At 41.8% G+C, this 22,219-nt stretch overlaps 1 protein-coding gene across 4 annotated transcripts in view; it reads right to left on the reverse strand.

The window, feature by feature from the left end:
- LOC132873358 (A-kinase anchor protein 2) overlaps window positions 1–22,219 on the reverse strand; it is a 176,567-nt gene that overhangs the window by 13,183 nt on the left and 141,165 nt on the right. For 2 of the 4 annotated variants that reach the window (XM_060908840.1, XM_060908839.1), the window contains 2 exons: window positions 6,130–8,278; window positions 439–632 (listed from right to left, as the gene is read on the reverse strand). In XM_060908840.1, coding sequence (XP_060764823.1) covers window positions 439–632; window positions 6,130–8,278 — 2,343 coding nt within the window. Of the gene's footprint in view, window positions 1–438; window positions 633–5,532; window positions 5,949–6,129; window positions 8,279–22,219 lie in introns of those variants that run through there. The other 2 variants (XM_060908842.1, XM_060908841.1) reach the window with 2 other exon arrangements.

Below are 22,219 nucleotides of genomic sequence, written 5' to 3' on the forward strand. Positions count from 1 at the left end.
GATAAAGCGGCTAGAGATGATGAGATGAGATATAAAGTTTTTTTTTTCCCTGTAACATTTAATTTCGTGCTGGAAAACGAACATTTGGACTCTAAAATGTTTTTGTATTGATGTGATGGTGTAGAAGTCATAAAATAGAAATCTATAACAAAGTTTGTATGAAAAAAACAAACAAACCATAGGGTGCCTAAGACTTTTGCACAGTACCGTTGATTTTGATACTCTAGAGCTGATGTACGTCCAGTTCCAGGGACCTGCACGGAGTTGTAATTCTTCCTACTGCTCACACTCCTGATCCGACGCCCTAATTATCAAGCTCTTCCTGAAGCGCGTGAGGTGTTTTGGATCCCCAGCACTGGACTTAAGAACCCCTGCTGGAGAAGATACCAAACTGCTATAATGCAAAAGAACTGCTTTTCTGTTCATTATTAAACTCACACTGTTGTCCTCAGCCTTCTCCCGACGCCTGACTTTGTGTGTCTCATAATCTTCCATTAGGGTCTGCATGAAGTTTTTAGGCCGCTGGCTTCCGCCCGAGTCATCACTCCCCAGATCAGAAAGAGGGGACGGGAGTGCACCGTCTGAAGAAGCTGGAGATACTGGCGGGGCAACACGGACCTTTTCAATTTTACCTGAGCCAATGGAAGTAGAAAAGCATGTAAATGAAGGTTAAAAAAAAGCAAAGTGATGTTAAGTGAAAGAAGTTAATGAGTAGGTCAGTAATGCTAATGGAGCAAATGGACCCAACAGTTAGTATCATGTTTACTGGCCTTACTCAACCAGCTAGCTTTTCTCGCTAAAGTTAGCTGAATCACTTCTTCTTTAGATACAAAACGTTGATTTTTGTTATCGTAAAAATACACCCTAAACAGAAATCATCGGTCTCGGGCTATTCAGTAAGCTTTTCAAGATTGAGGGCAGGTTTTGATGATGACTAGAACAAATAATGAGTTAGCATAATTTGAGAGAGAACTCACAAAATCAGAGAAAGCTCTTATCATAACTATTACTGCGATCTAGACTCCTGTTAGTGAATTTGTTCCTCACTAGCTATAAATGAATCCTAGCTGTGCTGGCATCTTTCCAACAGAGAGTACGTTCCACTTGGTCATGTCACATTTCGGCATCAGATAACACTGAGGAGAGAAAATGAGCAAGCTAATGTAGGACACATTCTTGATGGTACGTACCACAGAAAGCAGAGAAGGGCAGAGAATTTTTAATATTTGCTTGTAGCTTTATACTTTCATTCCTCATTTAATTTGAAGGATTTTTAATTGAAGGACATTGTTGGCATATAGACCAGGGCTTTCTCATGTTCTCAACAAATCTTTGAGACTGTTATACCTTAAATATAGCAGCACGGTAAAAAGCTGTATTAGTAAATACTCTATATTACTGTACACTACGTTCAGACTGCAACCTGAAACGACCCGTATCCGATTTGTTGTGAAATCCGATTTTTTTGTTAGGCCGTTCACATTACCAATTATATGAGACTTGTATGCGATCTCCAATATGAACGGAAAACGACCCAAAAGTGTCCCGCATGCGCAAATTGACACGTAATAAGCACATCTACGTAATACGTAAACAAAAAAAAAGCGCACTCTTCATGTTTAATGATTTTTGTTTTGTTTAATTATCTGGTTAGTGTTAAAGTGTGAGGTCTCGTGTGTGTTTTTGTTTATGAACTGAACTGAAAACGTGTAGCCTGGTAACGAGGGTTGACTCCTAAATGTCTCTCTAATTTCTATATAAGTGCACTACATGTTACTAGGAAGTAATGGATTTTTAAACTCTATATAGTGCACTCGAGCTTCAGTAGGCAGTCATTTGGGATGCGGCCGCTGTATTACCAAACTCTTAATTCAGGCTTAATAATTTGCACATATTTATTTCGTCATATTAATAAACTTTTTCTACATTTTTATAAATATTTATTTAGATTGTTTATAGCCAGCTGAATTCTGCAACTTCTCTCAGCGCTGGCTCAAGGTGCAGAAACACCAGTGCAGTTTGCGATGGAGATGAGGCGAGACCTGTCGATGTGGTTTTTGTGGCGGCGGCGGAACTCACACAATAATCTGATTAATGTGGGCAGCAGACTAATGAGACCGAAGGTGTCAAATTACCGGAAATTTCCAGAACAATCTTATAATCTTGTAATACAGGATGGTTTAAGTTATAAATCAGTTATAGAAACTGTTTTATTTAATCAGGCTAACAGATCAACATCCAGGTCCCTACCAAATCCACCATTAGCTTGATCAATTCTATAAAAGTCTATTTAAATTCTGAAAACTGTACAAATGTTGTTGTTTTCCACCAAAGACGCGGGATTAGCCAACGCAGAATAGTGACGTTTGTCTCTTGTTGATGACGTGTAGGTCGCATGAATGCGACCTGTCCGGTCAGACTGCAGTCGCATGTGAAAATATCGGATATGCATCGGAATTAGGACCACATATCCAAGCGACCTGGGTCGCATGTGAAAAAATCGGATCTGTGTCGTTCAGATTGTCAATAACAAATCGGATACAGGTCGCATATGGACAAAAAAATCGGATATGGGTCGTTTCAGGGTGCAGTCTGAACGTAGTCTTACTGTTCTGTTACTTGAAATTTGTTTTAGATTTTTAATTAGTATAAATACATAGGTGATTTTATAGGAAACTGCGTGCGCTGACTGGTCAAAAGACAATATCCCTCCATCTCCTCCTGTCCTCCGTATCATCATCTGTCACATCAACCATCCTCATGTCCTCCTTCACCACATCCATAAATCTCATCTTTGCTCTTCCTCTTTTCCTTCTACCTGGCAACTCCGTCTCCAGCATTCTTTTCCCAGTATACCCTGGATCTCTCCTCTGTACGTGTCCAAACCATTTCGCTCTCGCCTCTCTCACTTTGTCTCCAAGCCGTCCTATGTGTCCTGTCCCTCTAATATTCTCGTTTCTTATCTTTTCCAACTTTGTCACTCCCAATGAAAATCTCCGCATCTTCAACTCGGCAACCTCCGGTTCAGTTCAGCCACCGTCTCCAAACCATACAACCATACAACATGGCTGCTCTTACGACTGCCTCGTACACTTTCCCTTTCACTCTTGCTGGCAACCTTCTGTCATAAATCACTCCTGACATCCTCCTTTCCTCCATCCGTCTCAAATCTGCTTGCGCACTCCATCACTTTGCACTGCAAAAAAAATTGAAAACTGAATTTGAGGAGCAAATTACTGAACACTAGTGAAATTATCTTGCTGCATGGACAGAGAATTTTACTTGATAAGACATCTTAGAATAAGTTGGTTGCAATCTAGAACTAGGTTTAATAATCTCAGAATTGGTGTCTTGTATTCTTCTAATAGGAAATTGCTAGATCATTTTGACTATTTTCAAGATATTTTCACTTGCTAAGATATCATTTTTTGCAGTGTGTACAGTTGACCCCAGATATTTGAACTCCTCTGCTTTGACCTTGTAGCTGTACCATTCCACTGTCCTCGCCCTCATTCACACACACGTACTCCGTCTGGCCCCTATTGACTTTCATTCCCGTTCTCTCTAGTACATACGTCCATGTCTCCAAGTTTTCTAGTTGAGAGATTCTGACTATTTCTCGATAATCACCTCGAGCGACTCGGCAAAATGGCTGCCAGTCGCGCTGTAAGTGAGGAAGGATTAGAAATTCTTAAAGACAATGCTGTTCCTAAAGATGCTACGAAGTTTGGTCTAAAACTATTCAAAGGTAAGCTGGAACTGTGATTTATCTACCGGTATTTAAAAACAAAGTATTTTATGTGACTCAGCATAGGTAAGTGACACAAGTCTGCGCCGTGCCTTTAGTACATTTGCATGCTGCTTCTGAAGTTTGAAATAAATTCTTTTTAAAAATATGATTATTTAAAAAGTGGCACGGTGGTGTAGTGGTTAGCACTGTCGCCTCACAGCGAGAAGGTTCTGGGTTCGAGTTCAGTGGCCGACGGGGGCCTTTTTGTGTGGAGTTTGCATGTTCTCCCCGTGTCTGTGTGGGTTTGTTCTGGTTTCCCCTACAGTCCAAAGACATGCAGGTTAGGCTAATTGGTGGCTCTAAATTGACCGTAGGTGTGAATGGTTGTTTGTCTCTATGTGTCAGCTCTGCGATGATCTGGCGACTTGTCCAGGGTGTACCCCGCCTCTCACCCATAGTCAGCTGGGATAGGCTCTAGCTTGCCCGCAACCCTGCACAGGATAAGCGGCTACGGATAATGAATGGACATTTATTTATTTATTTATTTATTTACAATGATCACCTGTGTATTTATATTAAAGCAATTATCTGCCTTAGACTCAGTGAATATTGGTGAATAATAACCTCGACTTGGTCTCAGTTATTATTCACGTTACCTTCAGTGAATAATTGTTAAATAATTTGATTGTTTTATGGTATTTCGCAACTCTAGCATAACTTCAATTTTCAATGTTTTTGATCAAAGATGATTGATAATTACTATTACAACTGTCAAATCATGTTCCAGTAAAACAACGAATAGGTAGAGTACAGCTGAAATGTCCCTGTTTACAATCTGTTATAATTACAATGACTGGACTATTAACCTCAATAATTGAGTAAAACATTGCTAAATGGTAATGATTTTTCTAAGTACAGGAAAAACAACAGTCTCCAGTGACAAACTATAATTTGTCCCAAAGTCTCTAAAGCTGTCATTGATTACCGCTATTAATTTAGCTTTAGTATTCCAGCATGATCCAGAGAATCATCATTTTGTCGTCCTACGTTTAAGCACAATCCTATCTTGAAACAGATAAAAATAAGGACGCACTGGAGGCTCTTGAACACTGCTTGACCCTTAATGACCTTGAGCCTTTGTTATGGTAAGTAACACCAGAAGGGATTCATAATAATGTTGTGCAATTTATTCTACCACCACAAGAAGGCAGTAACTGATAGAGCTTTAAAGAGGAAAAGTCTCATCTCATCTCATTATCTCTAGCTGCTTTATTCTGTACTACAGGGTCGCAGGCAAGCTGGAGCCTATCCCAGCTGACTACGGGCAAAAGGCGGGGTACATCCTGGACAAGTCGCCAGGTCATCACAGGGCTGACACATAGACACAGACAACCATTCACACTCACACCTACGGTCAATTTAGAGTCACCAGTTAACCTAACCTGCATGTCTTTGGGGGAAACCGGAGCACCCAGAGGAAACCCACGCGGACAACATGCAAACTCCGCACAGAAAGGCCCTCGCCGGCCACGGGGCTCGAACCCAGACCTTCTTACTGTGAGGCGACAGCGCTAACCACTACACCACCGTGCCGCCCAGAGGAAAAGTCCTTACTGTTAAATTTAAAAAAAAAAAAAGACAAATATTAACAATTTTCCATCAACATACAATAAAAAAAAAACTTTCTGAAAGCTTACTGCCAAATAAATAAGATTGAAGTCTCACAAATAAAGGCAACAAACTCAAATCAGTCATTTGTTTCAGACAGTGGTATGATAGATGGAGCACGCTACATTTATTTTTAAATGCTACCCACAAAAGCAGTTCTCAAGCGGGATTCTTGCTGACCTGTGAGGAAATGTATTCAATTTTAATAAACTCAACTCATCCCTTGAAAAAATAGGACAGTCTAGAAATATGACTCAAAAGTGGTCGCTGATGGCTGTCAAGTTTAGGGCTTGACTGCCAATTAGATCAAAGTTTTGGTGCTACCTTCTGTGGGATCCTAAAGTAGTGCATATGGTGGTATGATCCTTTAGTTCAAACAAATCTGTGACTTGGACTTGTGTCCTCTGTGGCTATTCGTCTAAAGGTAATGGTATGGGGTCAAATAAGACCGGTGATTTTTTAATATTCCCCTCTGGGCCATTTCATTTTGGTTACCTTCAGTCATTTCAAACAGCTCATCATACGTATTTTACAGATGTTCGCCGAAGAACTATGAAAATGTAGAAAGCATTTCATTAAATAGCATTAGCAGATCTGGCTTACATGGCCATAAAATATAGGAAATATAGACTAGCACAAAAATTACATCAAATAGTGGACTTAAACTGCAGAAGAGGCAGAACTGCTACCGTAATAATATACACTATGAACAGAATTTAGACCTGACTTACCTGGAGCTGTCTTCCCACTAAGGACTAATTTGGCTGGAAGGCTGTTGGTCTTTTGTTTGTGAATGGGATTGATGTTAGGACGCAAGCTTTGGGCTTGTCGTTCCCTGCGAAGCTCTTCCTCCCGTTCCTGGGCAGCCCGGATCTCTTCCTCGATCATGGACAGAGTCCTCTGTTTGCGTGAACGTAATTTGAAAGGCCCTGAGGTGACTTCTGTGGCTTGTGCAGGAGTCACAGATGCTGTGCTTCGGAGCTCTGCTGCCTCTGAGTACTTGCTGAAATAGCTGAACTCTGGCTTCTCACTTGGTGGGGGAGAAGGACTTGGGGGCCTGTAAGCATTCACGGTTATAACTGAAGTTGCTTGGGCTGTAGGCACCTGTACAGTAATTGTAGGAGCTATGGTTTTCTTCTCTTCCACAGGGGATGGCTGTGTATCAGGTGGTGTGTAAGGAGATTTCCCTTCAGGTGTTGCTGGTGAAGGTTCTGAAGTCTCCTCTTGTCTCTCTGGGATTGGGGAGGACTGCTGCATGGTCTGAAGTTCCCATTTGTTTGTCTGGTGTGCAATAGCTTGCTGGATGGCATTTTGCACCAAGACACCTGCATGGTATTCAAGTTCTTCCTCTGTCAACCTGTCTGTTTGATAGGGGCAACTTGGTGATTTGGTGCTGCCCTCCAGCTTTCCATTAATTGGCGTTGTGGCCAGTGGAGTAGAGGGGAAAGAGTCGTCACCAAGGGAGTTCTCCAAGAAGGCACTCATGATTTCATTGGAGGCACCACTGTCACTTATGTTATCCATGCTGAAATCATTGGAAAAGGTCTCAAGCATAGTAGTATCCTGAGATCTAAGCGATAGGTCATCCAATCCAGAGTCCATCTCCTCTGCAGGACAGGAAACGTTAATGGACCGCTGGTGCAACTCAGGGTCTTCATCTTTGAGGATGGTCATCACTGCTCGGGCACAGGTAAAGTCATCATTTTTCACTTCAATGTCGCCGTCCCTGCTTTGTTTGGGAGAATCTCCAGAACTACAAAACGCCATTTCAGTTTTAACATAGTTCATTTCCCCACCATCCTCCAGGGTGACTCTACCATGGCTTGTGACTGTAATGGAGCTGCTTGACCTATCAGTGTCCGAGGTCCTGGAGAATGGTTTGGCAGAGTATATCTGGGGAGACACACTTCTTTTTGTGGCTGGCTGTTGCTGTTTACTGTGCTCCATCTGAAGGAACTGTTGGCGGGCTGCAGAAAAATCAATCCCTTGAACCACAATGTCCTCCTTATTTCCAATTTCAGGCTGGACAAAGGAGACCATTTGTTTAGGGGACGGTTGTGGTACTTGGTTTACTTCAGGTCTCTTCTGCTTCCGCTCTTCATATCTTCTTAGCGACTCTAATTTTTCTGGTTCCAGCTCCTCCTCCAGTGTCTTTTCCTGTGGTGGGTTCCACCACTTTGCTGCAATTCCTGGATTTTTCTTGACCGCTTGATCGCGAATGAGCTCCAAGCGCTCTCTCTCCAGTTCTGCAATCTCCTCTGAAGGCCTGACCTTTTTCACCCGTACTTCTTTCTCTGCTGGTGTATCAAAAAGCTTGGATGGCTTTTTCTCTTCATAGAAAGGACGGAGCTCAAATTTGGCCTCTTTCTTGCTCATTTCATTATCAGGTGTCCTTTGGTGGTAGTCACCCATTATTCCTGGATGACCATTTGGTTTAGAACTGTTCAGATTGTCTTCAACATAGGTGGTCTGTTGTTTTCCTTCTACAACTACCTCATGACTTATTGAGGATGATTCATCAGAAATGTGAACAGATGGCCTATTTCCATCAACATATATTGCTTGGCGCACAGGGGAATAAGTTCCATTTGAAGTCATCTCTGCTCCGGTGTCACAACAGTTGGCCTCAAGAACCTCATCAAGGTAGCGTATTTCCTGGGCAACTTCTCCTTCATCCAACGCTTCTCCTTTGTGCTTCACACCATTCTGGGCATTTGTTGTGTGGTTAAGCTGGGTTTTGGTTTGTACCTCAACCTCCATGTCAATCTCACCTCCACTTCTAATACTGACTGGATCTAAGAAACTGACACTCTTCAGGCTCTTCTCTGGGGTCCTTCTGCTGTTTAGTTCAGTGTCATCCTCTGTGATCTGGCAGGATTTCTGAAAACAAATCAAGACTTAAAATGAACGCTGGTCACTTGACTTCTCATACTAGTAATGGAGCTACCATTTGTGGAACATAACCCCCAGTTCTGATAAGAATAATAAGGGGTTATGTTCCATGAGTATAGAATCTGCACACAGCACAGAGCTGAAAGGAAGCATTGCACATTAGGCCATCATGCATAATAGAGGAATACAACACAAGATGTGAAGGATAATGGATTTGAATGGGTCTGTTGAACTCTGACCCAGGGAATCTGATCCCAGGTACAAATAATTTAAGATGAAACCTTTTCCACATCCACAGCAATGACGATTGAATTATAGGATACCACAGAAAGTGGAGTATATAAGAAACCCATTCTTATGGAAGAACAAAATACTCAATCCTATTTATAAATGTAACACCATCGTTTAATTAGTGCACTGTTCACAAGATACCGAAGATTCCAAGAAAATGGAATATATTGCAAGCTTTTTTTTTTTCTTTATTCATTGTATGGTCAGAATTGCTACCAGATGAAAATTTCCATAATTTAATTATCTTGAGTAAAAAAGTAATGTTAAGAAGAACCTTTAAAGGATATCCTGTCTGGCTTAATTCCCTGCCGGCTCCAGATGGTGCTGTTTAATGGTCAAACGGTGAATAATTCACTGAAAAGGAGGCATTGATTTTAGGTCAGCTGAGTCGTCTTTGTTTACAGGCGACTAATAGGGCTGCAGAAGTCATAGAACTGAGTGAAGTGGAGTCTCTGATGTGTGTGTATGTGAGAGACAGAAGGGTGTCCTAGGGATCTTGAAGCCCATCAGCCCTCAGGGGAAAATACCAAAAAGAGTGAGTGCATTACAATTTTAAATGGTTGCCTTTCAACCAGATAAGGCAGACTCTTTTTGATATCAGGATTATAAATGTGGGTGTTATATACGGTATATAGTACGCAAAGTCCTTAAGAAGAAAATTTAGGAGGTAGAAAAAAAGGGGTATAATAAAAAGCATGATGACCTGGGAAACATTTCAGAAAGTAAAATGTTGACCATATGTATTTCTGGAAAACTGTAAGCGTTCCAGAACTAAAATAGTTTTTATTTATTTATTTTGCTAGAACTTTTTGGTGGCACGATGGTGTAGCGGTTAGCACTGTCGGCTCACAGCAAGAAGGTTCTGGGTTCGAGGCCGGCGGGGGCCTTTCTGTGTGGAGTTTGCATGTTCTCCCCGTGTCTGTGTGGGTTTGCTCCGGTTTCCTCCACAGTCCAAAGACATGCAGTTAGGTTAACGTGGGGTGGCCTTGGGCTGAGGTGCCCTTGAGCAAGGTACCGAACCCCTGACTGCTCCCCGGGTGCTGTAGTATGGCTGCCCACTGCTCTGGGTGTGCGCGCGTGTGTTCACTGCTTCAGATGGGTTAAATGCAGAGGATGAATCTCACTGTGCTTGAAGTGTGCATGTGACGAATAAAGGTTTCTTCTTCTAACATTACTCATCTCTTGCATATTTCAATCACAAGCCTGGTTTCAAAGGAGCATTACAAACATTTTTGAGTCAGTGTGTGATTTAGAAAATGATATATTAGGCTTATTTTTCTATGGCATACTTTTATTGCCCCTTATGCCTGCTGGCATGTAGGGCAGCAACAAAGGATGACCAATTCTGTCTATCCTGGGCCAATTTCTGTACTGTGCCCCAAGTGTGGCTCAGGGTCTTCATTTCTGACTCTACCGTGCGTCACCAGGTGTTCTTGGGTTGCCCTGTCTTCCGCACCCGCCCCACCAAAAAAAAAAAAAAAAAGCTATGGCATACAGCTATCCATTAACTTGATCAAAACGTGACACACTGATTGAGAATTACAATTAGCTAGTAAGGTTTTAGCCATCTTTAGAAAGAATGACTGTTTTATAGACCATCACATGCATTCTTATAATTTATCCCAAGAACCTATCCTTATAGTGTAGTAACATGCTCGTATTCCTTCTCAAAGAAATTTAAAATTTCAAAGATTATGGAACATTAGTGACTTTCAATACATGAGTGCACACAGACAGCAGGTTCAGTCAACAATAATAAAAATTAAATTGCTCAGTAATCACGTTTTACACGTAGGTGTACATGCCTGAGCAGATTCATTTGTTCCCTGTTGATTAACGGTTAGGGTTTACGAAATGCCCCGGTCTGTAAATAACACAGATGCTGTCAAACATACCTCAGAGATGATAAGCAGTGAGAAATAAGGACTCTATGGTACTGTAGGTGTCAACTCCCAGTAAGCCCATATACACTACCGTTCAAAAGTTTGGGGTCACCCAGACAATTTTGTGTTTTCCATGAAAAGTCACACTTTTATTTCCCACCGTAAGTTGTAAAACGAATAGAAAATATAGTCAAGACATTTTTCTGGCCATTTTGAGCATTTAATCGACCCCACAAATGTGATGCTCCAGAAACTCAATCTGCTCAAAGGAAGGTCAGTTTTATAGCTTCTCTAAAGAGCTCAACTGTTTTCAGCTGTGCTAACATGATTGTACAAGGGTTTTCTAATCATCCATTAGCCTTCTGAGGCAATGAGCAAACACATTGTACCATTAGAACACTGGAGTGAGAGTTGCTGGAAATGGGCCTCTATACACCTATGGAGATATTGCACCAAAAACCAGACATTTGCAGCTAGAATAGTCATTTACCACATTAGCAATGTATAGAGTGGATTTCTGATTAGTTTAAAGTGATCTTCATTGAAAAGAACAGTGCTTTTCTTTCAAAAATAAGGACATTTCAAAGTGACCCCAAACTTTTGAACGGTAGTGTATACTTTTAACTGTTCTATTGATGTCACTAGAGACAAAAAGGAAAAGTTCGTCTAGCACTAGAATGAGGCCTCTTGCGTAATTGTGTAAATCATGACGTATGTCTCAATGTTCTCTGGAGAAAAAGAATAGGCATCTGTTTATCAGCAGACGTGCATCATGTTATCGTTAGATATCAAGTTAGCCATGTTTAGCTAAACATACTGAAGTGCTTTTCTACATTTTCTTACTTCCAGGATGTCAAATCATTCCAGTTTCAACACTTAGTCCCAAGTCTCTGTTGTAAACGAACATCTGCAAAAATAAAGCAATGGTTTTTTTTTTTTTTTGTATTGCGTAAGTTCTGCAGTTCTCTCCAGAAAACATTCAGTGCCTTTATCAAACTAAACACATTTGCCCCAGACAATTTCTGATTCAGTTTCACAAAAATGCATATTAATGAAACAGTTGTTTCAGTGTCTTCAATGCACTGTTAATACACGCTGGCGGGGGTCATGTGGCATGCTTTTAATGTGTCTCTGTCAGACTGTTGTTTTTTTTTTTTTTTTTATGAAAATTCCTGGTCTTTGCCACAGGATTTTTTTCAATACCACAAGATAGTTTTAAGTATACGTCTGAATCAGTTGAAATTTTCTGTCATGTGTCTCTCTGAGTCACAAAAGATAATCTGACTCGAAGCTGGTCATTTTACCAATGAACTTTGACAGCGTTACTGACGGTGCAACGCTTATTTGGAGACTGGAAGGAACTTGATCATCTGACTGCTGAACCCAAATTAACCCCCCCCCCCCAATAAATAAAAAATAAAATCTCAACATTTGCAACACAAGTCTGGATCAAATGAGTAAACTGAATCCTTACCACATAAATTCAGCTTTCAGTCCCTTTAGCAGCAGCATTTCCACTGGACCATGACACACTTTCAGTGTGAAGGACTATTTATTGTATTGTTTTATGGGACCGTTATTGTTCTAAATAGGTACTAAGGGTGTAATGGAATGACACTATCTGTACCTCTATCCATTATCTGTAGCCGCTTATCCTGTCCTACAGGGTCGCAGGCAAGCTGGAGCCTATCCCAGCTGACTATGGGCGAGAGGCGGGGTACACCCTGGACAAGTTGCCAGGTCATCACAGGGCTGACACATAGAGACAAACAACCATTCACACCTACGATCAATTTAGAGCCACCAATTAGCCTAACCTGCATGCCTTTGGGGGAAACCGGAGCGCCTGCAGGAAACCCACGGGGAGAACATGCAAACTCCACACAGAAAGGCCCTCGTCAGCCGCTGGGCTCGAACCCAGGACCTTCTTGCTGTGAGGCGACAGTGCTAACCACTACACCACCGTGCCACCACTATCTGTACCGGTGTCTGTTTTTAATATTCGCACTGATAAACCCTACAAATATAGAAATGCCAGGACTAGTTGTCCGTATTTTTTATTCGTACCTGCCTGTGATATTTTCTAAATCAATTCAGTTGGTTATATTTCTCAAAATTATATATATAGAGGCATTGCCTAAAAGCAGCGCTCCCATCTGCTTCTGGGTTGTAGAATTTTCTTATCATAGCCAGCCTCTTTTGTTTTATTTCTTTACTGTTATAGTTACTATACTGTTTCCTTGTGTTGTACGAAACGTCGGGCGACAACAGCGACAAGTTACTCACTACTATACTGTCCCGACCACTATTCTACTTCACACTACTCACTTCATTAGTTGTTGGGCTTCCTGTGGTGGCAGGCACACGTGCACAGGACCGAAACCATCAGAAAACTCGATGGGTTTCTTTATGTATCCACACTCTATACCTATGGGGCTCTGCTATAAACAAACTAGTAGCTTAATTAAAAAACCCCAAACATTTCGTTCCTGACCAGGCAGGTACTAAGGATGCTGTAAATGCATCATACAATCTTGTATACACTTGTTTGTTCCATGAGCATGATATTGGACCACTCACTCATGCCTGATTTGAAAGTAAAACTTCCTGCTCATGCGACGGCTTCTTTGTTGCATCTTTCAGGATCCCAGTCCTGATTACATGCCTCTAGTCTCAACCAGATACTCTGGCAAGCTTTCTAAACAAGTTTCAAATGCATTATCTGTTCATTCAGAATTCGTGACATTCCTTGTGGGTATAGTATGTTGTCATGTGAAACAGAAAGGCTGAAAAAGTTTGTGAATATTATACGAATGATGCCAAAACAAGGTGATGCAATTACATCACCATCACATCATGGTCCCTTTATCAATTCCAACACACACGTTACAATTTTTAAAGTCGCAATCACATTTTTATCTTAGCGTAGCTGGAAACTGCCCATTCTGAGATATCTGTGGCAGCTCATTGGCCACGTGTTTCCTGTCCAAACCTGTCCCCACTCCAGCCATTTCACCGCAACAAGTCTTTATATTATAGAGATTACCCTGTTGAGTTTTGTGACCCTAGCATGCTTCCTTTCTCTCTCACTTTCTCGACATCTCAGTCCTGGTCATGCTTCTTGGCAGCTTAGGTTGTAATAAGTCTCGCACTCGGTGGGGGGGGTGTGGACGGACACCTACTGGGCCGCCTCTGACATTCCCAGCATAGTTCAGCTGTCTTCGAGGCTCCCGCTGCCTAATACATGCGATGAAGGATACGCAGCCCTGGCCCATCTAATGAAAGCATGTGTATGTGTGTGCAAAGTAAACAAGACTGTCAGAATCAGCGTTTGGATGGATATCACTCCTTACATTTTTTGTAATAATGTTAGCATTAAAGCATCTGGAAATAATTAGCAGGAGACACTTGATTAACACAGTTGAACCATCCCTTGATGCAGGTCAGCCCATGGTGAGTCCTTGAAGACACACTGGGTTGGAATGGCTTGCCAAACAAAACTTGCTGAAAGCCTTTGGCCAGCCCTCTGAGGGTTTGAGTGACGGACAGAAAGCAATCAAAGAGCATCATGCAGCACTGCCGACAGCAAAATCCTCAAATTAGACTCCGTTTCATTCTCTTTACAGAAACCTCGTCTCGCCAAGATGAGAATGGAAAAACGACAGCTTGGTTAGAATGACCTAACCATCAACGAGATGTGAATTGACCACATCGGAATGGCCAGAACTGCAGATTAATTCTCATAAACCTTGCCTGGATTTGAACCTTTTGGCATGGACTCGGTGAGCTAAATAGCATTTCAGAGATGGAGGTATTGATGTGCCAAGTTTACCTTTTAATAACGAATTGCCTCCAACTCCTCTTTTAGTCTTCAGTTGTTCGCTTGGCAAAGTTTCCGGTCAGTGAGTGGAGAATGAAAACTGAAAGTCCCTTTCCATCCAGGCAGATTATAAGCTCTTAGCTTCGAGACCAAATTTCCCTTTTAACATCCGTACACTGCAAGGCAGTCATGACTCAAATAAAGCTCTTCATAATAAAGTACTATTGGTTTTTGAGAACACCAATGAAACTCTGCCTAGCATAACACAAGCCCTTTCTTGGCTACTCCTCCTATTTCCCTCTTTTCCTCCTCCTCCTTTGGAGTGTGTGTGTGTGTGTATGAGAGAGAGAACCAGAGGCACACCTCACTCACCCTCCATGTGCTGTTTCCTCCTGATTTCCCTCCTCTCCTCTACAATGCCTCTCTGATTTCTTGCCTTGTCTGGCTATGGGCTCTGATGTCATAGGCAGAAGGGGCTTGGTTTTTAGAGGAGAATGTGCTCCCTGGACGCTCATGCACAAAGACCCCTGTGTCAGAGCCAGCCCTCTGTCTCTGTGCCCCACCTACACGTATTCCTTGGTCTACACTAAAAAGCCCCCAAAACACACTTTAGACCCCCAGACAGAGGCAACAGAGTAGTAACGAGTAAAAAGGAGATTATAGGATTGCTGGGTGGAGAAAGGATCTGACATCCAGTCTGCATTTGCAGACTTATGAGTCGGTCTCGGTGAGCCCAGCCTAAATATGAGCATTACTTTCTAGATGTTTCCTCAGAGTGTCATAGAATAAGAAGTGACCCAAATCTTGCGTGTTGGAAATACAGATTTACACCAACACGGACACCACAGACTAACACACATCCTCACACATGCTCTGTTACAGCATCTTCCTTTTAGGACGTATTATCAAACAGGAACCTTTAGCTTCGGGTTCGTCAGCTAGGGGAGTGTAGTAGTCCAGACACGGACCCAACAAAGTACTGCGCTCTTACCGTCACAAAGCTGATAAACGTATGAAAAAATGGGCCATAGTTCAGAGACACTAGTGTTCTAAATATGAAACTTTGCATCAGACCAGAGCCTAGCTACAGAGCTAGAGAGACGTTAAAGGCCCGGTCCGACAATACCAATAGCTATAACTACAACTATGATTATACCTCTGCCTGAATTTCGTTCCAGTCTGGAGCAGTCACACCCACAACTATAATCCTGACTATAATATCGGTTGGTCCTGCCATTCAGGTAAATAAATATACATGGTTGTTGGTTTTCATGGGAAAATGTAGTGGTTGTATGCTGTTTGTGTGCACACCCAGTGCACTCAGCAGCACACAATGGCTGACCGTGAGGAAGAGCTGCTTTTGATGCTCATCTTTGACACTTCTATTATCAGCTCCTCCTCCATGATGCAACAAGGATGTACAAAGATGCCTGGGAAAACTGCACGCGCTCAGACAACGTCACGTGTAAACAATTACCTGCTTGGTCAAATGTTTTATCGGATTGGGTCCCAGCCTGGAAAAATCGCTCCAGAACCAATCTCACCGATACCGATAAACTCAGGCCTGGACTATAGGTATCATTATCGGTCTGGAATGACTACCAACCACATAAATTGCAGGGGACGGATTCATTTATAGTTATACTTATTGGTATTGTGGGATTGTAGCCTAGTAAACTAGACTCGACCGCCTAGCGGCCAAAAATATTTTTTGCCTAGCGAATGGGTCTAGCCTCGCACCATATAAACAAAAACACCCCGGGCATCAAATCGTGCCCGCCAATCACAATGCAAGGTTTTTGTTTGGATTCTTTGGGTGGGCTTTTGCAGGAGTGACGACAAAGCTGCGCGACGCTGGAGAAAGCGCAACAGGAAAGATGGCTACGGCTAGTGAACAGTGTGCGTTTGACTCCGCTTTGGAATCGGTTTTAGAAGAATTACGCTACGTTCACACTGCAAGGCTTAATGCTCAATTCCGATTTTTTTGTGAAATCCGATTTTTTTGTGAGGTCGTTCACATTAACAAATATATGCGACTTGTATGTGATCCTCAGTATGAACGAAAAGCGACCTAAAAGTGTTCCGCATGCGCATTGCAGGATACGACGACGTCACACGCAGTGAGCATGGCCAGTGTTTACGGAAGTAAAACCGCCCGGTTGCGGTATGACTCATCCAATCTAGCTTGAATAGCTGCATCCCCCCAAATGGAAATCAGCTCCCTAACCTCTGCGTCCTTCCATTGAGAAGATTCAGAACCTTCACAGCCCGAAGCGTCCCTCGCATTGATGTCATGCGCAGGGGCACAGATACGTTTTTTGAACTGGGGGGGGACAAAGCTGCCAGCAAACCAACCCCAACCCCGATATGCCTGTCAAACTTGTTAGTAACCATAGCAACCAAGCTCGAGCTCGCAACCTGTGCAGTCTGCGCAGCTCAACCAACCGAATATCAGTCTTTGTTTTGTTTTATGTGAGTTGTTGCAACTATGTATACACTGCTGTGCACCTCAATAAACCGAATGGTAATTAGTCTTTTGATTTTTCCGTGAGGTTTGCCTTATGCAAAGAAAGACAGCATAGACGTTTTTTCCTCCCTATAAGTGGGGGGGACCGAACGAGGTGAATTTAAATATGACTCGTCCCACCCTCTATCTGCGCCCGTGATTATGCGCCATGTTGTTGTAACTTTTTTTGAGAGACCCGCCGCCTACTTCAGCGCAGAATAGTGACATTTGTGGCTTGTTGATGATGTGTAAGTCGGATGAATGCGACCTGGCGGTTCAGACTGAAGTCGCATATGAAAAGAGCGGATAGGAATCGGAATTAGCACCACATATCCAAACGGCCTGGGTCGGATTTGAAAAAATCGGATCTGTGTCGTTCATACTGTCAATAAAAGATCGGATACAGGTCACATATGGGCGAAAAGATCGGATTTGAGTCACTTAAGCCTGCAGTGTGAACGTAGCCTTAGACTTGGAGTTTTCGTTGAAACATGAGCAGGAAGAGGCTCTCCGCTCATTCCTTTTCAAGAAGGACGTTTTCGCTGTTTTGCCGACTGGCTATGGCAAAAGTCTGATCTACCAGCTGGCTCCGCTCGTAGCCAAAAGGATGGGGCTAGTTTGTGCAGTACGAAGAATTAATAAACAGCTTTGAAACATTACTTTTTGATTGTTTCTTATTTTCCTGTTATTTTAAATTTAAGGGAAATTATTTCACCAAACACCACTAAATAAAAACTCTCAAAAACAGTTTAAGCAAACCCTTGAAAAACACTTGGAAAAAAATGTGTATGTGGTACAGACTCCAAACTTGTGGTCATTATCTCCAAACTTCTTAATATCTAGAACCTGTTTATTAATTAATACGCATTTTGAAAAATTATTTAATTTCAAGGCCTCCCCCACTGCTTTCTGTCGCTCTGACTACGTCACAGTCACTGTTGCGCTGATTGGTCAGAGCGTTGGCCTATACGCACAGAGACAGTTTGAAAGACAGCGGTTTGTTCCTCCTACCCGCTTCGGAAATGTCTACGGATCGAGGCCAGACTAAATATTCACATTTAGTCTGGCTTGCCAGGCTAGTGGGATTGGGCCTTAAGTCAGAAAAGGGACGTTTTCATAGACTTTCATGTAATTTATTTTATTATCTTCTCTGCAGGGCGGCACGGTGGTGTAGTGGTTAGCGCTGTTGCCTCACAGCAAGAAGGTCCGGGTTCGAGCCCCGTGGCCGGCGAGGGCCTTTCTGTGCGGAGTTTGCGTGTTCTCCCCGTGTCCGCGTGGGTTTCTTCCGGGTGCTCCGGTTTCCCCCACAGTCCAAAGACATGCAGGTTAGGTTAATTGGTGACTCTAAATTGACCGTAGGTGTGAATGTGAGTGTGAATGGTTGTCTGTGTCTATGTGTCAGCCCTGTGATGACCTGGCGACTTGTCCAGGGTGTACCCCGCCTTTCGCCCGTAGTCAGCTGGGATAGGCTCCAGCTTGCCTGCGACCCTGTAGAACAGGATAAAGCGGCTAGAGATAATGAGATGAGATGAGATCTTCTCTGCTTTGACTAGTGAACTGACGACATGGGTTGTTCAGAAGTCAATAAAACTAAAACAATGTTTAAATTCACAAATGAGCAAAATTATATTCTGTCTATCAAATTAAAAAATAAATGGCTACTTCACAGCCTAAGCACTAGCTGTCCATGATTGCAGTTACACACTATATACTTTTCAAATAATTAAATCTAGAGTCCTTAAGGGTTTTAGGTACTAATGTACCCCTAACCCTAGCCTTTTTAACATTTTCTTATCGGCAAATGTATACCAGACACCACTTTATTTCACTAACCGTTCTGTTGTGTAGTATGCAGTGATCTCTTGTGGTGTGTGGGTGTGTACTTGCTACATATCAAGGACCAGAACATGTGTTATGTGTGGTGGGGTGCGGTTTTTATTTTTTATTATTATTTTTTTTAATTAAAACCAACAGAGTTGGAACATTTTTGTGAAGTGAGGACATTTTGGATGGTCCTCACTTCTTCAAAGGGTTAAGGGTTTGAGGGTTAAGACTTAGTTTTAGGGCTCAGGTTAGAATTAGGTTTAGATTAGGGTTGGGGTAAGGGTTGAGGTTGGGTGTTTAGTTGTGGTGGTTAAGGTAAGTGGCTAGGGTTTGCATGATGTTTGAGTGTCCCCACAAAGCAGAGGTGGACAAAGTACCCAACTTCATTACTTAAAGTACAGATCCCGCTGGTCAAATGTTACTCTGATACAAGTGAAAGTTGTCCAGTCCAATTTTTAGTTAAGTTAAAGTACTGAAGTACTTGCTTTTAAAAATACTTAAGTATTAAAAGTACATTTTCCGTCAACGCATTGTTGTATTATTGCCACAACGCTTACAAAACCTAACGCCGTTACCAAAGACAGAAATGTGAATTCACAAAATGAACGCATGCTGTGCCATCATGGTGGTTTAATGTTAAGCTAGCTAGTCAGTGAAGCGCCACCTGACATGCTAGCAAACTCTTTTCAAACTCAAAATCATATTGGGTAGCTAACGCTACTAGAAAAGAAAGATTTCTACATTCTGTTTATTTGGCAAGATTATGCTCAAACATTTCTGAAAGGACTTCAGATAAGTTAACGTTATACATGTTAGCATAACTCAGTTTATACATGCTAACTAACAGTGTCCAAGTTAACTAGCTATGTGTAAACGTTAGCCGTGGACAAGGCGATGGCAACTTGGTGGGCAAATCCAAAGAAAGTCATTTGACTAACCAGACTGCATAGCTATTGCAACGTTATCGCTAGCTGTAAAAGCACAGACAACTTCATTACAAGCTTTTCTCTTGGAATAAAATCTTTATATCCCTCAATATGCTCCTGCAGGTTGGATGTTGAGTTTTTGTAGGCCGCGATGTGGTTCGTTTTCGGCAAACAATTAAAACGAAACAAATCTTTATTCCTTTCAGAAAACTGAAACACGGGTTCCAGGTAAAGCCATGGGTACATGCATTCCCCAGAAAAACCGCCTCCTTCCATTCTGCCATCAACTGATCGTGTTAAATAAAGCTGCTGAGAAATCACTGAATTTGATTTTATCCAGTCTATGGATGTGATGTGACCCTAGTGATTACTGATAGTCTGTCTGTGTCACCTGTGGAAAAAAACATTCACGTTTTAGAAAAGAAAAGAAAAAACATCCACTTTCAAAACCGCTTCATAGTAACGAGGACCTTGACAGAAATGTAGTGGAGTGAAAAGTACGATATTTGCCTTTCAAATGTGGTAAAATTTAGTCATAATTTCCAAAAAAGACCCCTCAAGTAAAGTACAGACACTCAAAAAGTGTACTTAAGTACAGTGCTCAAGTAAATGTACTTCGTTACTGTCCACCTCTGCCACAAAGACGAATGTGTGTGTTAGAGTGGACCTCTTTATTGTCTTTGAAACGCTAAAGCAAAAATAGCACAATGAGGCCTCGTCCCAGGGAAAAAAATACCATATAAGACTTTTTAATGTCCTTGTGGCATAATGAATGAACTGACTTTTTAAAATTAACTATAGGAGACAATTGCTTACTGATAAGAGTAACCGAGGTCACAAAGCTCTTATTGAGAATTGTGTGTTGCTAAATCGACTCAAGGTTATTTCTCACAAGTTTATCTGTGCAAAAAAATATGAAGAGATTAATATAATCTTCAATATCAAAATACACTATTCTTATCATTTCAATCAAAATGGCTATAGCTTTGCCACTAAAGAGTGTCTTTACAAAACATTTCTAGAGCCACAAGTGGGCTTGTTCACAGTTTAGTCTACTTGGAATATTTTGTGAAAGAGAAAATCTGTTCTACACAGAACGTGAGACTGTTTCTCCATAGATGTGTACTGAAGTATAGTTTATAATTCGAGATTTAAAAAAAATGTACTGAAAATATCGACATTAGGTGTATGGAACTTGAATAGCCCATTATTTATTTTATTTATATATATATATATATATATATATATATATATATATATATATATATATAATATGTGTGTGTGTGTGTTATTTATTTATTTACCAGCTGGGAGGTCTGTATCGTGAAATACTGTGACTGAGGTCTTGAAAGTACTGTCCGAGGCCCTCTGGGCCGAGGTCACGGTATTTCACCATATGGACCGACCTTAAGCTGGTAAATTTTATTTATATATATATATATATATATATATATATATATTTTTTTTTTTCTTTACCAAATTCTAACAGGGGGCGGCACGGTGGTGTAGTGGTTAGCGCTGTCGCCTCACAGCAAGAAGGTCCTGGGTTCGAGCCCCGTGGCCGGCGAGGGCCTTTCTGTGCAGAGTTTGCATGTTCTCCCCGTGTCCGCGTGGGTTTCCTCCGGGTGCTCCGGTTTCCCCCATAGTCCAAAGACATGCAGGTTAGGTTAACTGGTGGCTCTAAATTGACCGTAGGTGTGAATGTGAGTGTGAATGGTTGTCTGTGTCTATGTGTCAGCCCTGTGATGACCTGGCGACTTGTCCAGGGTGTACCCCGCCTTTCGCCCGTAGTCAGCTGGGATAGGCTCCAGCTTGCCTGCGACCCTGTAGAAGGATAAAGCGGCTAGAGATAATGAGATGAGAAATTCTAACAGAAAACGAGAGCGCCCGAAAGGGGAAACCGAGCCGAGCCGCCATTTTGAATCCTCATTCACGGCTGTAATGCAAATTACTTCCTCCTCGATATACAAGTGCACTTCCATGGCAGGAAAAAAAACTACATTTTGCCGCCAATGTAGTCCCCTATTTATATAAAACTGCGTCATTCAGGATTCAGTCATGTTTTTGCTCGGCATTAGCAAATTACAGGTTTTTAGCTTTCTCCTGAAATGTTTTATTTTATCTTCCCCAGGGTAGTAAAACTCGCTTTCACTGTGAACACTGTCGTTATCGCTATCCATGCTGTAAAATTAATGCTATTTTGAATCCTCATTCATGGCTGTAATGCAAATGGCTTCCTCCTCTGTATACAAGTGCACTTCCATGGCAGGTAAAATCTACATTTTACTGCCTATGTAGTCCCCTATTTATACAAAATTGAGTCATTCAGGATTCAGCCATGCTTTTGCTCGGTGTTAGCAACAGTTACAGGTTTTTAGCTTTCTCCTGAAATGGTTTCTTTTATTTCTTCTTCCTCAGGGTTATAAAACTCGTTTTTGCTGTGAAGACTGTCGTTATCGCTATCCATGATGTAAAATTAATTCTATTATGCTGAGAAATGCTGGCAAAAATGTACAAGATTTTTGATAAAAATCTTATAAATAAATCTTATAAAAAAGATAAATGTTGACAAAAATTGCTACTATGTTTGTTGTTGTTGTGAACGAGTGATTCGCCAGAGGTCTGTAACTGGGGTCCGTACCATAGGATACAGACCCGCTCGCCAGCCAATCAGAGTGC

This window comes from Neoarius graeffei, chromosome 25, assembly GCF_027579695.1.
Source record: "Neoarius graeffei isolate fNeoGra1 chromosome 25, fNeoGra1.pri, whole genome shotgun sequence".
NCBI lineage: Eukaryota > Metazoa > Chordata > Actinopteri > Siluriformes > Ariidae > Neoarius > Neoarius graeffei.